Genomic DNA, 17,616 nt, shown 5'->3' on the forward strand with positions numbered 1-17,616 from the left:
TGAAAACATTAATTCCACTTGGATATCTCCCGCATCACTATACCTGCAGGAAAATTCTTCATACCATCGAATGCCCCCTTTCATGCTAAACAACTTTTGTAGGAACATGTTTTCGATAACTTCACCCTGTAAATATATCCAATAACAAAGGTACTGTAAATAACCAGGCCCTAATTAGTCCCCGTAGGTTCTGCTTTCCCTTGCAAATCATAATTTTCATCAAGGCTCGGTGCGAGCCTGTTTACGATGGTTCCTTCAATTGACTCATTTCCACTAGCTCGGCCTAATCCGCCGCTGTTCTTTTTCTTTTAATTTAACCGAACGAACCGATCCTTGTAAAATCCGTATGACACGACCGGTCATCGCAGGTACACGTGCTTACCTGATAGCCGGCCGCGGTGGCTAATGATTTTCCACGGGAGACGTTTTCATACCTGGCGCATTTTTTTTCGGGTAGTATCCTTTTGTCATTGTTCGTCTTTGCTGATTAGGACGTTCTGTCCTTTAGCAAGGACAGTATAAATACCCTGCCGATGTCAACGGAAACACTCATTCTGTGATCAGTGCAGCAGTGATCAGTGCGAAGACCTCGGCGAATTTTCTCAGTTAATTTTCCCAGTGAAGTATAGTGAGAATTTCTTAGTGAACTAAAATGGAATGGTACGTACATTTTTGCTATATTCTTCCGCGAACATTCTTCAGTCACTTGTTTTGACTAATGTTTTCCGTGTGTCGGGTATAAGAAAGACAATTTATTTTTACGAATTTAAATATTTATAAATAAAATATATTTTTCATCGAGATATGAGTCAACCTCTATTTTGGCCGGATACGGAGAATTCTCCCTAATTGACGCTCGGATAGTGCACGAAGATGGACAAGTCGGGAAGAGGAGATACGATTATTCAAATTTGTAAATTGAAATCTTGAAAATTAGAAAATTTAAATACTAGATAATTTAAAAAATGTACATTTATATATATAGAAATCGGAGAACTTAAAAATCGTGAATTTGTAAATCAAAGAATTTAGAAATTAAAATGATAAGATTTAGAAAATTTGGGAAGCAGATGATTTAAAAATTTGTAAATTTAAGAGTCGGAAATCTTAAAAAGCGTAAATGCAGAAATCAAACAATTCAGAAATCGAAACGGTAAGAACTAGAACATTTAGAAACCAGTTGATAACAATTAAAATTTCAGAAAACTGAAAAATCGTGAATTTATAAATCAAAGAATTTAGAAATTGAAATCTTAAAAATTTGATCATATAGAAATCAGCTGACTTCGAAATTGTAAATTTATAAATCAGAGAATTTAAAAACCGTCAATTTGATTTGAATTGGAATTGGAATCTTAAAAATCAGAAACTACAGAAACCAGATAATTTCGAAATTATGAATTTAGAAGTATGCGCATTGAAACATCGTGCCATTCGAAACGGATGGATCGAGAAATTGCAAGTTTTTCGGAACGGAAAAATGTGTTTAATCCTGGCGTATAGATATTTCCAATCTATTCGCTTATAAAAACGAGTCGTCTACAAAGTTGTCGATTCACCGATAACTATAAAAACGAGCCGCGAGGCTCGAGTAATCGTGTCTCCTCTTCCCAGATTGTCCATTTCTGTGCGTAATCCGAGCGTCAGTTAGGAAGACATTACTGTATCTCCAAACGTTTCTGGAAACTTGATTCGATTAAAGCTTCCGTCGTTTAATATACCGTTTAATATTACATGCATACTAATTAATTGTTTCTTTTCGTTCAGTTCCAGAACTAATACTGAATCCTGCATTGAGTGGGGCTCCATAGAAGGTGGAGAAATCGAGTTCGAGTCTCTGACGGAGGATACTTTGGAGGGAGCATTACAAGTAATAAGGAAAAGCTTTTTCCCCAACGAGAGCATCTGCAAAGCCGTAAATCTGATATCGGCGCCTTGTAGCGTCAGAGCGCTCGAGGAGCTCTGTGTGGAAATTGCTAAAGACGGTGTCAGCATTGTTGCAGTCGACGTCAAGACTGGGGAAGTTGTTGGTGTTGTTCTCAATAAAATTAAGATATTGAGAGATCATCCGATGCCGAGAGATCCTGTAACTAACCCGCGACGTCCGTGTGGGCGCCCACCGTTTCGTCGACATCGCCCGGTCCTCTGGCGACCTTGCCAAAAGAGTTGGCTTGAAAGATTCAAGGATAATTGCGTACATCACCGGGCCAGGGGCTACGTAGATTTTCTGATTGCTATACACAGCAAGATAAATTTATTCAAATATTATAATATTGATTGTATTATGGAGTTGATGTTCCTGGCTACGCTGCCGGAGATGCAGCAGCGAAAAATTGGCGAGGGCTTAGTGTCCGTGTCCGTGGAGGTTGCCAATGCGCTGAATAATGGACAGCAAGTGAAAGTACCGATATCTGACACTGGAATTAATAGCGTGATCAATAATTTTCTGAGCATACCGAAGTTAGTGACTGCAATCATGACTTCCAATTACGCGCAGATCATCGCGAGGAGGTGCCGCTTAAAGGTCTTGGAAAGGATTAATTACAGGGGCTTTCGTTATAGTGACGTATCGTTCCGCAAGAGAATAGGGAAGGAGCATCGTGACTTCACTGTTGTAGCCAAGAAAATAAAGAACTAATCGACGGTTCAGAAGATATCGCAATGTCAAGAAAATTATATTTTATTTAGTATTTGCTTGTATTTAACAGGATTTCTATAATTTCGACCGAAATTGTCAATTATTATCTTCGAAATTATCATCTTTGAAATTATTAATTCTGAAATTATCATTTTCGAAATTGTTATCTTCAAAATTGTTATCTTCGACATTGATATCTTCGAAATCATTATCTTCGAAATTACTATCTTCGAAATTATTACCTTCGAAATTATCCCAGAAATTATTCTAGAAATTATTATTTTTGAAATTGTTATCCTAGAAATTACTATCTTTGTAATTGTTATTCTAGAAAGTGTTGTCTCCGAAATTGTTGTCTTTGGAAATATAATTCTCGAAATTATTATCTTTGAAATTATTATCCTTGAAATTATTGTCATTAAAATTATCATCGAAATGATTGAAATAACACCAATTGGCCAAAATATATTCGCTATGCAATCTCGTCGATGTAACACTTATCAATGAAAAGTGTAGAAACAAAACAATGAAATTTATACTTTTCTGCCAGGTTTCTCGTCGTTTCAGCCACTTCATGAAGGAACGGAGATCAGGCACTCGCGATCGGGCACTAATACTAAATAATCCAAACGGCGCGAAAGCGAAGATTTCACCCTTTGAAATGTATCTAAGAACACCATTCTACAGTTTTTTTTGTTAACAAAGTTACGGTATTTTGAATTTCAGAATTTCATTCGGAAGAGAATCCAAGGTGCTATACGATGGCAAACAAAAATCATAGATCAATACTTTCGGGCTCATTCGAAAGGGGAGACTTCGTTCGTTAAAATAATTGTGATTGCGTTTGCCAAACAATTTTTTGAACCACTCAGATCTATGCGAATATGAGAAATCGACAGGACGGAACCATTTTTATTTACAGTGCAGGGTATTAACGAAATAAAATTTATAAAACAGGAGAATTAAGATGCTACGAAACTGGGAAATTGGACTTCTAAAATGAGTAGAAAAACACCACCCTACGATATTTTTTAACGAAGTTATGGTATTCTGAATTTCGAAAAATGTTCGCCTAGAATTCCACGACCTCAGAAATCACATTAATCTTGTATACTTTTTTTCAAAACTGCTATAAATTTGCAACAAAGTATCGCAGATCAACGTTCTTGGATTCGTTGGAAAGGGAATACTTCGTTCCACAGAATCACGGTGATTTCATACGCCGGAGAAACGTTTCGAACTTATCAGAAGCACGCGAATTTGAAAAATGACCAACAAAGTTTCATTTTCGCTTATCGCTCGAGTTCCATCGAACCATTTTTCGTTTCGTGCGATTTATGGTATAGTGCCGGCCGTGCGTAGAGGCAAAAATATTCGCGCTGAGTCGGTAATGTGATTATCATGTTCGCGCGACCTTTACGAAGGCGGCTGGCCACCCCCGGCCGCCGAAATTCAATTGGTCCAGCAAGTTTCGGTTGATCCAGCGAATCAGAATTTGGTGAAATATCGTTGGCGCACTTGTAACAATGACACGGAGTCACTACAGCTTCAGATGATCGCGATTAGGGCAAATTTCGCAGGAGTTAAACGATTACGCTGATTCTGGCTCGTGAGCACGCGTCGCGACGGATAATTTACGATTTTTCGATGATTTTTATGTCGAAATTATGAATGTCGGACAATTTTATTTCATAATTTTAATTGCTCCTGAACAAAAAATTTTCATCCCCTTTTTATTTTCTGCACGGTGAAACTGCCCCTTTAACAACGACATCCTGATGTTATCCCATTTTCTTGTATATTTTGCAAATTTATCAGGTATTAAAATAATGCGTATAATAAAATTTGAACTTTTTATCCCCTTTACCTATTTTCTTTTAGAGCGGAACAGCCCCTTTTTAATTGCGATATGTAGATGTTACCCTATTTTTGTATATGTTATCAAAATTCTCATGACATTAAAAAGCTGTTTATAACATAAATTAAATTTTTCATGCCTTCCTTACTTTCTTCAGGGTGAAACTACCGCCTTAATAACGATGTCTAGATATTACCTATCTCCATGTTTATTTCTAAAATTTTATCGTATATTAATAAAATATTTGCAGTGAAAATTAAATGTTTCATCCCTTTTTATTTTTCGTAGTACGAAACTACCCCCTGAATGAATGTGGTATCTTGTAGATGTTTCCCTCTCTGCATAATTATTTCTACAATTTTATTGGATATTAAGAAATTACTTCCAGCGAAAATTAGATTTTGCACCCCTTTTTATTTTCTTTGAGATAGAACTTCCATATTTTTAAAATTGCACCAGATATTAAAAAAATTTAAGATAAAAATTTAAAGATATTAAAAAATTGAATTTCTTTCCTTCGTTTATATTTTTAAGGGTAAAACTATCCCCTCCTTGCTCGAATGATATATATTCGATATGTACTAAATGTTCAAAAATATGTTACAATAAAAATTGAATATGTTGTCATTTAAAACAATGCAGTCATATAATGTAACAAATATAAATTTTCTGTCTCGTGTAGAATTTATTAACGACAGAGTATGCTAATCAACATGACAATGAAAGAAATCGTATTTCAAGGGGTTAATTACGTCGGAGAATCTGTAAAATTTTTTCTCCGAGGAATTTATAAATAGCCCGAGGCTATACGAATATTAAAAACTTTATAATGAAGGGATCGGAATAGTTGAATTTTGTGGAAGGGTAATTATTCCTCAGACGAAGTTTGGTTGTTGACAGGAACAGCGATTCTTCGAACGAAATTTAAAATAAAAATTGAAATATCATAAGAATTTTATATTGTTCAACATTGTTGATAATCATATTTTATCAATTTATAATGGTAAATAATATAAATTATAACAATAGTAAGTTCTAGCCAGACCACATAGCTTATGTTAATTTTATAGCAATTACAATTTGAACGACACCAGTTAATGTTAGATTAATACGAATTTTAATTTCAGCAATGCTAATGCGAAAATTTACAGCAATTTGAATTTCGATGATATTAAATGATATGTTATTAAGGAATTTCAATAAAAGCAAAATGTCGAAGAATTTTCAGAGTTGTTGTATACTGTTGATAATCAAATTTCATCAATTTATATTGTCAATTGATTGTACAAAAAATTAAAATATGCACGCGAATATTTACGCTAATTTCACGCACTATATTCTCGACATATGTAAATAACAATCTCAATCGCCTCTCACTTCTCAATCATCAGCCGATCATTGAATACATTGATTTTCACTTCTCTCGCATCATTCGATTCCGCAGTTATATCAATTATACAATTTTAATAAAAATAATCCCGAAAATATTATATAACTAATTAAAAATTGTTTCAATTATTGTTTTCATTCGTGATACACTAAATACGTAGCTTTCTCGTTATTAAATAAATGAATTTCCTTGTATATCAATTATGGAATTTATATACATCCATATTTCGGTTTCGTGAAATACTAAATAGAATTGATTCTCATATTATACAATAATTGAATTTTCGAACGTGATAATTATGGCATGGAACTCTTCGGAATTATAGCTGTGTTTGATTATTGAAGCACATTAGCGAGCCGAGAGATGACCAAGCAATATTAATTATGATTTCGAAAGTTTTCTTTTCGAAAGAAAATTACTGCTATATTTTTAGACACAATTTTTTTAACTTTATATTTATGTATATATGTACAAGAAAACTTTAATTCTGAAGATTTCTACTTAATTACCAATGAAATAATTATCAATTATGAATGATTTGAAAATTAAATAAACATTGAGACAATCTTTAACAAAAATGTACGTGTACATATCCATTTATTACTAATGATTTTATTCTCCACGATCTTCATGAAACTTCTTTGAAAATAGGTTTTAATAATTATTTCATATAAGTTCGTAACTAAAATAAATATTATAATTAAAATAAATATATTTATTTATGGAAAATGTTTTCTGTTCTTGATTTTCACGTAACTTCAACCAATGTAATATTTAATTATCATTACACATAAATTCAATTTAAATGAATGATGAAATAATCGTAAGAATAATACGCGGTTGTATTTGTTTATAGAAGGTGATTTTCTCTCGTTAATTTTCATCGAACTGCAGAGGAAATAATAATAATAATAATAATTATTATGAACAAATTTCATTAAAATGGTTCCCAATTATTAAAAGGAGAATACGTTCGATAATGAATTTCTCCTGACGAATTGCACAGAGATTATTACAACAACAAATGTATATTTTATATAGACATGTAAAATCAGTGGCCTAATCGAAGCTTATCAAACATTCACGAAACCAGTACGAAATAATCCTTGCGCTGATAGCTGGCTCATTATCAATCCATCAAATCCATAATCCCCTATGCAACAAATACGACGTGAACTCGAAAGTCGATCATTCTCTTTCTCGTCGATCAATACCGTTGAGAGTTTCGCAAAATTTTCCGCGAAAATCTCGCATCAAACATAATTCCGCTATTCGAGTTTAGTTAAATGTGAATTCGAGCCGAATGATTTCGCACGATCCATCAAATGATAAATGTCGTCGACTGTAGAAATACTATACATTAAAAAATCACAGCAGAAGCTCAATGATTGTAAGAATCGTTGTAATACATGGCAGAATTCCGATACATGCAAAATACAATTAAGAAGAAAATGATAGAAATATTAGAAACTTGACGAAATACAATAATCAAATATAAAGATAGTAAAATGTAGAAACTATATAAATTCAGTAATCAAATGTAGATATATTCAAATATGGATACTATTTATTATATATTACTATATATATTATATTTATTATATTATTATATTATAATATAGATTATTAATATACAACAAATATAAAATTTACTGAATTTTTGAATTCATGTAGCTTCTACATTTTAGTATTTTTATATTTGGCTATATGTATAAACAATATAAATAGAGCATACGTAATAAATAAAGAAATATTAAAAATATAAAAACTGCACGAATGTAATAATCAAATATAGAAATACTAAAGCCATAGAAACCACTAAAATGCAACTGGCGAATATAGAAACACTAAAATATAGAAACTACGTAAATGGAATAGTCAAATACACAAGAACTAAAAATTTAAAAATTATGAAAGATGCAAAATAGGGGAAAACTATAAAAAAAGACCGGTGTAAGTTGTGATTACGAAAAATATAGAGTCTACAGAAAATGCAATAGTCAAATATACAAGTACTAGAAATTTAAAAATTGTAAGATATGTAAACTGGGGGAAAACTATAAAAAATACCCGCTGTAAATCGTGGTAGTACTAATATAAATGACAAATAAAATTAATAACTAATTACCAATGATCAAATATAGAAATACCAAAAATTTTAGAAAGTGTAGAAGATATAAAATAGGCGGGGAATATAACAAACAATATTATAAATGATAAAATTATCGTTATCATCATTTTACACTTTTAAACATTACACGAAGCAAAATTGTGTAACTTAACAAAAAAAAAATTATTGTGTGTGTATTATACTATTTTCTATATTTAATATACATATAATTGGGTTGATGGTTTTAATCAATCATCTTCTCCTAATAGCATGTAATTACAGTCGCATTACAATATTCATCATACTCCAATCACAATCACAAATGGCGAGTTCTAATTACATTACAGCCAATATCGTATAATATTATATGTACATAGTCACCTTGTCACCGTCCACTCACCACAAACCACATCCAGTCTCTCACGAAATCAATATTAGCTTATAAGAAATTTATATTTCGACAACAGGAAACAATAATACCTCTCATCATATTAGTTTATGTCAATTTAACAGCAATTTGAATTTTAACGACACTAATTAATGTTAGGATAATATGAATTTTAAGTTCGAGAATATAATATTTTAATATATATACTAACATATATAATAATAATTTAATAATATTTTTTGTACAGAACTTCAACTCTCATGCTATTAAATAATATTTTTTGTTCAGGTATTAAAGCTCCAATAATATTGAACGGAATTATAATAACATCGATACGAATTTTATATTAAATTTATGGGATATATGATGCTCAATGTTATATTTTCATATGATATTGTTTAAAATTGTCTCATATTGTTCTTTTTAACAATGTTTGTTATATGACGTACAATGATTATTTATTGATATCACATTTATGAGGAATTTAGATATCAATAATTACTATCGCATAAATAACGATAACTAGATTGTTGCATCATTAAAATATTTGAATAATACAACGAGGAACTCAAATTTCCATGATTTTAAATAATGTTTAATTTATTAGGAATTCCAGGATCAATAACATTATACACAATGTAATCGTACTAAACCATTCTTATTAGGTTAATGCATAATTTAATACGGTGATAATGTATTAAATGCTGCAGCAATAAAAAAATATAAAAAATGTAAATTTGATAATATTATTAATTATATATATTTTATATATAAATATATATATATATATAATTAATAAAATATTATTAAATTAACATTTTTTATATTTTATAATATATAATTATAATTATGTATATATATATATATATATATATAATTATACTATATAATATACAATATAATAATTTAGTATAATATACAGTATAATATATATATATGGTATATATATATATATATATACATTATACTGTATATTATACTAAATTATTATATCGTGTATTATATAGTATAATTAAATACATTTATACTGTATATCATACTAAAAACTGTACATTATATATAATATAATGTAATACATTAAATACTATTTCTAGTATTTTACATAATTGCCAAAAGCTGAGTAATTAAATTATATTACGTTCGCTATCAGCATAGTTATATTTATTGTATTTATTGCATTAAATACATTGTATCATCTTACGCGACATGATGAAAATGCCGCCAAAGTGAAGGCATCAATTCTCTAAATATCATGCTATGTGCTATAATTTTAAATAATTATATTCAGAACATTAATATGACGTTCTTTATGCTGCGGGCGAACGTGTTAAGCAATGATCCAAACGCCACGGGTTGAAATGACCTCGACGGTCCATAAACCAAAAATAATATTCTTCCTAATTGATCGCATTTTTTAATTCGAATCTTAACCGTTAGAAGCGATACGCAATTTCAATGCGTTCCTTTTAACGCTGCCAAAAACCTGTTCCCAGTCACGTCCCACCAAAATTGATATTCCCCGCCGTCGCCACAAATTTCCAATAAACTCGCCGCACCAACAGCGCCGCCGAAACCGAAGAAGGAAAACTCGATCGACACTCGCGTGTTTCCCGGTAACGAATCGTCGCTTTCGCCACTCCAACCACGAGTGCAAACACTACGTGGCTGCATCACCGACACCTTTAGGTGCTGGATCGGGGTGGGGTGGGGGGTCGTCGTTGGTGTTCGCTAAAGGTTGCCTCTGTGTTGTAAATAAACGGCGCGACCCGATCGTACTGAAGATAGAAGCCAATCATCCAGCAGGATTTCTGGTTTCCTTTAGTTCCGTCCCCCTCCACCGCTTTCTTCCGTACCTTATGGAGCATAGCAGTACTATCCCCCCCCCCCAAAAAAAATTTGCCGGAAAACGATATTCGGAGTACGTATAGACTAACGGTCGTAAGACGTTGCCCGCGACCATCGAAACCGTCTTCCGACGGTTAATCCGATACATGGAGTTGCGAAATTTCAGCGACACGGTTGTTTTTATGTTTCTGGTCTCCTGACTTCTGCGAACGGCGGATTACGATCGCCGGATATCCATCTCGGTGGACGTAGAATAAAGCAGACCCGATTTTCTGAAGCTTCGCAGATTATGGTATTCGGAAATAAAAGAATTTCGTAGCTTGCTTTCAAGAGCCTTTTAGAGTGTAACGTACGGAGAATCTTCCCACGAATTTTTTATATTCCCTCCTGAAGGCATACGCCAGGCTGGCGCCAGCCAGCCGGGGATTCATTTGTATATCGCGAGTCGAGTACCTCCGAGAGAGTACGACGACGAACATTTCTGGAGTCGGACCACATAGGATCATCCCCACTACCATTTTTCCACAGAAAAACTGACTATATAAAGGGCCCAAACGCGACCGGGAATTGGGCTAGTTTCGAGTCATTCGTCGACGCGGAAACATTAGTAACATCGAGTTTCAATTCTTCTTCCGCGAAAACTTACTTACAGTTGTAAAACCCAACGCGTAATAATTTAGTTTTTACCAGTTTTCTTTGGTTTCAAGTTTAATCATTTCCACCTCCTGTTTCAAACCAGTAGTTGGTATAACCCACCAAGATATATCTTAACCGCTCGAGGTATATCTTTATTTCTTTTCTAACCCTAATATCAATTTCTCCAAACACCTTATCCTAATTTTAAAGGTAGCTACCCGTGTCGAAATAAACATCGGCTGGTCTACGCACCTCATCCAAAAATTCCAATTACATGCAACCTCCGGCCACCCAAACTGCCTGGCCCTCGGCTCGTAACAAGAGCATGATAAGACGAGTAGTATTGTGGTCATTTAATCCTGAGATAGTAGCGTCTGAAAGCAGAGGAACTTAAATATTTTTGATAAATTCTTTTCGTTTAATTTTAAATAGAATCGTACGTGTTTTGATGAAGGGCGAAGAAACGAATCCAACAAGTATAATGATTGAATACTTTCGATTGTTTAACCTCGATATGTTTGCGTTTGAAAGTTGATTACTTAATGTTTCGGACACGATATTGTTACAAGAATTATATCTCTTTTTTAATGTTTATGATAATATTGTTACGGCGACTTGTCCAAATCAAGTGGCTGTAATGTGAAACAGCCCTGTTGTGAACACCTCCTTAAAGAATAATAGAAGAGAGGGGTTGCCACGGAGGTGTGTTATCAACGGACAATCGAAGAGTCGGGATCGGACCGTCGAGCGGTCCAAAGATCTCAAACATAATTGAATTGAGTTGTATTATAGTTTATGTACTTTATTGTAAATAAAATGCCGCGACGCGAAAGAAATGCAGTAATTCGCAACAATATTATTGAATCAATTGTTTTCTCATATAATAAAGCACTCCTTAAAGTAAGTAGAAACATAAATTTTGTTTATTTATTGCACATGTCCTTTTGTATAATAAGCGATAAACAAGATAGTGACGAAATTTAACGTCACAAAAATAATCGGACAGTCCGTAGGTATAGGTGAACTAGTTTTTATCGATGGTATTATGGATAAAATGAAATATTTGGACATTTTTTAAAGAAAATTTAATTACAAGTGTTATAAATATGGGTGTACGTACAGTTTTAAGTTTTATTAGGACAGTGATCCTAAACACAAGGTCAGAATTGTACAGGAATATTTGTTAAACAATTGTCCAAAAGTACTGCATCCTTCTCCTCAATCGCCTGATTTAAATCCAATTAAAAATTTATGGGATCAACTGGACCACAAAATTCGTACAATACCTACAAAGACAACAACAAAGATAAAACAACGTTTGTTAGACGAATGGAAACGAATTTCGTCGGATTATTTAAATAAAGTCATCTGTAACATGCCCAAGCGATTACATGAAGTAATAAAACAAAAGGGTCAACCGACAAAATATTAATATTATGATAACGTGATTAAAAAGATTTTCATTTTATATAAAATTATATAAAATTCACTGTCCGAATATTTTTGTGACGTTAAATTTCCTCACAATCTTGTTCATCGCTTATTATACAAAAGAACATGTGCAATAAATAAACAAAATTTATGTTTCTACTTACTTTGTATGAGAAAACAATTGATTCAATAATACTATCATAAACAATAAAAAGGAGCAATTGTTCTTGTATCAATATCGTGTCCGAATATTAATGCGAGTCACTGTATATATTCATTATACTCGTTGCATTTGTCTTTCGATGCTCTACAAGAATATCGGTAACAATATACAGAGTGTTGTATAAAAGTGTGCTGGGAACAGGAGTAGTCCTCAGGAGTAGTATCTTTTTTTCAGATACAAATATCAAGCGGATTACGAAAAAAAACCGAAAAAATGGACGTCGGATCTGTTGTACATACGAAAACCACAGAATGGAGCGATAGAAAAAGACATATCCCTAGTTAACAATACATATGTAACAATAATTTAAACAATATTTATAATTGATTATGTTTTTCTTATTACATTGTCTATAATCATATTGTTCATAACTGATAATATTCTTTATTACTACTTTAGACAATATATTTGTACTACGTGACCTATAATATTATTTAAAAAAAATTGGTTAAGTAAACATTTTTATCACAATTAAATACAAAAATTACTTAACACGAAGATCGTCGTATGAAATTTTATATTCCAATCATATAATTGTAGTAAAAAATCGTAGGCAAATATTGTAGCTAAAATAGAAAAATATTGACATCCACAAAAAATAAGTACTTGGTCAATGAAAATATATAAAGTAAAATGTACAACTAAAATGTTTAGAATAAAATGTTCAAACAAACTGTTCGATAAACATGCTTAAAATAAAATGTTCAACTAAAATGTGTAAAATAAAGTATTCACAACCAATATGTTTAAAATGAAGTGTTCAAAATAAAATGTTCAACTAAAATTAACATCTACGAAAAATAAGTTCGAAACAATGCTTGTGTACGTCGATAGCGTCTGGTGTCGCATTTCGTATCGACAGCGCATTCAAATTCAGGAAACCTCGAAAACATGAAAACACCGATTTTCATAAAAGTCGCACGAAGTTGTGGATTGTGGCCAACTCTTTGAGCGAAAAGTGCGACGTGTGGCGTCGGGTGTCATCTGTCGAAGGAACGTGCAAACGTCGGAATACAAAAATTCTCCCCTCCACACTCTCGCCGATCCCATCGCACACTCTAACCGCCATTTCTGGCGCGGCTCCTATCGGGTCCCTTATTTCGTCGACGAAAAAATGGGGAGGTGGGTGAACTGGAAGAATGCAGTCTCAAGCCTCCGCGACCTAACCCAGTGAAATGAATTGGAGGATCGTGCCCCGACCGTGAAAATCGACGCCAGAAAAATATTTTCCTGGCCTTCGTGCTCCGGGCAACGAACGATGCCGATCTTTTGCGTAAGCCGCTTCCAGATATCTCGCAGAGTCGCTGAGATCGCTCGGTCCCCGAAAAATTCCGTTGGAAAAGTCGTTCGCCCATCGATAGCAAAGATTTCTCGCAGACGGAAGTGGTCACGATTTTTTTTCTTGCGGATTTTAGGGTCGAAGGTTTAGGTTAGGTGGACGGGTTTTTATGGAGCTTGGTGGATGGCGTATGAAATGGAGGGTTCGGGGTGTAGTGAAAAAAAAAGATTGCAAATTGAATTGATATTTTATATTGCTAGTAATAATAAAATTTTTTATTTCATTAAAAAATCATTCAAATAATTCGACAAATTATTTATTTATTATTGCAAATGATAAAAAAAATATTTATTATGCAAATAAAATGTTATTTTTCATTTGGGTTTTAGAGAGGGACGAAAAGATTTAGAATACTATTTGCGCTGATATACATATGTATACTTAGTGAATAAATTTAGGATAATGTAAATTAAAGGGTTGGAACTTGAGTTCCAATATATCAATTACTAAAGAATTGAATTTGTATTACAAAGTTTCAATTATTTAAATCTCAAAATTTTAATTTTTTTAATTTTAATTTAAATATTAAGTTACACTTCTGCTTATGTCTACATGCTCCTATGTATTCAATAAATAGATTTTGGCTAGATTTTCTTTCTAATGTAAATTAAGGGTTGTTGACCAAGGTGATAATTACTGAAGGGGTGAATTCGGAGTGCATAGTTAATATTTAAAATAATTTCGAAATATTGATGAGTATTGATTTATTTTTGTCAATAGATTTAAGCTAGAACTCCATTTCCTTATAAATTTAAAGGTCCAGGGTTAATGACTGACGTGTATTAGTTACTGCTGAAGTAAATTTGGGGTGTAAGGTGAGTATTTTAAATTACTGTGAAATATTCACGAATGCTGATTTCAGTCAATAAAGGTCCGGCTTCCCTTTTCGATGTGAATGGAATGGTCGAGGGTTAATGACCGATTGATCGTGGGCAAAGTGAACATTTACAATCATTCCGGAATATTTCTGCATGCCGACGTATTTTTATAAAATCGACTTAGACCAGGTTTGCTAATACATTTCTATTAAATACGTTAAATAAATTTAAGTTAGCTTTCCTTTATTTTCTGAATCAGGGCGCCGAGGCTTGATGATAAAGATATCAACTATTGAAAGGGTGATTTTGAGGTGCAAAATTGACAGTTAAGATTATTCTAAGACACTCCCTGCGCTCTGATAATATTTTCTTGTCTACACGTATTCTGTAAGCAAGGGTTCGAGGTTCCCCTCTTGTACACAAGTTACCCAAAGGGGTGAGTTTGGGGTGCAAAGTTGGCAGTTTGTATTATTTTGGAAAGTTTGTTGATACTAATATTATTTATGTCATGTAAATTTCGGCTGGGTTCTCCTCTTTTTAATGTAAATCAGCTGGTTGCGGGGCGGTGTTGTACATCTAATTTACAGTAGGGACGAATTTTGGGGTGGAAAATTCACATAATTTTCGGAAGCTCGCAGATACTTACATATCTTTATTATGTAAGTTCATGTTGTACTTCCCTTTTAATATAAATCGGGGGATTGAGGGTCGAAGCTTCAAATGTTGATTGCCGAAAGGGTGAATTAGGGGTAGAAAGACATTTCAAACATTTTAGACGAATGATTCATTTCAAACATTTAATTGTAAACATTTTAGTTGTGTGTGTGTGTGTGTGTGTGTGTGTGTGTGTGTGATTATTTTAGATGATCATTTTAGTTAAACATTTTAGTGAAACATTTTATTTGAAACGCTTAAATAGAATGTCCTTTTGAAATGAATTTATAAACGCGTCTGAAAATATTATAGAAATTAAAATTTCAGAAAAATTAGAAGTCAGTGATGTTTTTGATGAAGCCGACTTACAATTAGAGAGTTTAATGATCCCTTCGAATGCCCGAAATATCTCTCTTAAGATGGAATTTTGCGGATCGGCATAATGGCTGATCTAATTTCACCGAATTACTCGCGCGACGGATTCTGGGACGATATGGGATTACCAAATCGCGTAATAACCTAATATTTCACCAGACTTCCCTCAGTCACGATGACAGTTTTCCATTTTCCTGGGCGCTTATGCCGCGAGAAAATACACGGGGTCGACACCAGCGCGAATGTTTAAATAAAAAGCGAGCAACGAACGCTTTCGGACCGCTTGTTGCTGATCGAGTATGTATAATTACCCCGACGTTATTGATACTTTTGGACCACGTTCGTAGTGTGCAATTCATTTTATTATTTACTTTATTAACGTCGATCACAGAAGTTACTAGGTAAACTGAAAAGTCACTAGCGAGGCACGACAAAATTGTCCATCAACTTTTAAAATATTTTGACCAGAAGTTTGCATAAAAATGGTTTAGTGATTATGAATAATATAATTTATATTAAATTTTTTAACGACGACCGCAGAAGTTACTAAATCAACCGAAAAACCACTAGCAAAATGCTGAAAAATTATCACAATCAACTACCAAGAATATTCGATTATTTTGCATAAAAATGGTTTCGAGACAGTGATTAATAATTTCTTAATTTTACTAATGCTGACCACGTAAGTTACTTGTTAGATAAACTAAAAAGTTAATAGCCAATGTTATGTTAAGAAATTAGCATAATATTAAGATGATTTATGGGAAGAGCGAATGTTTCAGAAAGTAAGATTTGCCTTTATACATGTACTCACGACTACTCTCGAAAATAGTCTGAGCACGAAAATGGGCACCGGATACATTACGATGACAGTCAGCTCCATCAACCGTGTTACGGCAGCGAGAGAGAACAGGAATGCGGTTAGAATCAGAAGTATCACCAGCTTCAACAGACCTATGATTGCCTAGAATTATAGTTCTGGTCATTACAACGTCATGAAAATTACTGGCTACCACATAAACGTACCCGCATAAAAATAGAGTCTACGACCTCCTCGGAAACTACGTAAACCCTCGCACCCTAAATTCACCCTTCTAGTAACTGATGCCTTAAACATACCGCACTCAACCCTTGCACGCATATTGGGAAGCTAATTTACGACACATTTAGTCAATTAATTTTTCTAAGAACGAAGAAATATCTTGGAATAGTTTAGACCGTAGTCTTTCTACCCCTAATTCACCCTTTCGGCAATCAACATTTGAAGCTTCAACCCTCAATCCCCCGATTTATATTAAAAGGGAAGTACAACATGAACTTACATAATAAAGATATGTAAGTATCTGCGAGCTTCCGAAAATTATGTGAATTTTCCACCCCAAAATTCGTCCCTACTGTAAATTAGATGTACAACACCGCCCCGCAACCAGCTGATTTACATTAAAAAGAGGAGAACCCAGCCGAAATTTACATGACATAAATAATATTAGTATCAACAAACTTTCCAAAATAATACAAACTGCCAACTTTGCACCCCAAACTCACCCCTTTGGGTAACTTGTGTACAAGAGGGGAACCTCGAACCCTTGCTTACAGAATACGTGTAGACAAGAAAATATTATCAGAGCGCAGGGAGTGTCTTAGAATAATCTTAACTGTCAATTTTGCACCTCAAAATCACCCTTTCAATAGTTGATATCTTTATCATCAAGCCTCGGCGCCCTGATTCAGAAAATAAAGGAAAGCTAACTTAAATTTATTTAACGTATTTAATAGAAATGTATTAGCAAACCTGGTCTAAGTCGATTTTATAAAAATACGTCGGCATGCAGAAATATTCCGGAATGATTGTAAATGTTCACTTTGCCCACGATCAATCGGTCATTAACCCTCGACCATTCCATTCACATC

At 33.3% G+C, this 17,616-nt stretch overlaps 1 protein-coding gene across 1 annotated transcript; it reads left to right on the forward strand.

The window, feature by feature from the left end:
• The first annotated feature begins 564 nt into the window (after nt 1–564).
• On the forward strand, nt 565–16,673 carry LOC143262258 (uncharacterized). The gene is made up of 3 exons (XM_076528166.1): nt 565–660; nt 1,768–2,460; nt 16,538–16,673. Exons 1-3 carry the CDS (start codon nt 653–655, stop codon nt 16,671–16,673), a joined length of 837 nt encoding a protein of 278 aa, XP_076384281.1. The 5' UTR covers nt 565–652.
• The last annotated feature ends 943 nt before the right edge of the window (nt 16,674–17,616 follow it).

Source organism: Megalopta genalis, unplaced genomic scaffold (assembly GCF_051020955.1).
Source record: "Megalopta genalis isolate 19385.01 unplaced genomic scaffold, iyMegGena1_principal scaffold0102, whole genome shotgun sequence".
In the NCBI taxonomy this organism is placed as follows: Eukaryota; Metazoa; Arthropoda; class Insecta; order Hymenoptera; family Halictidae; genus Megalopta; species Megalopta genalis.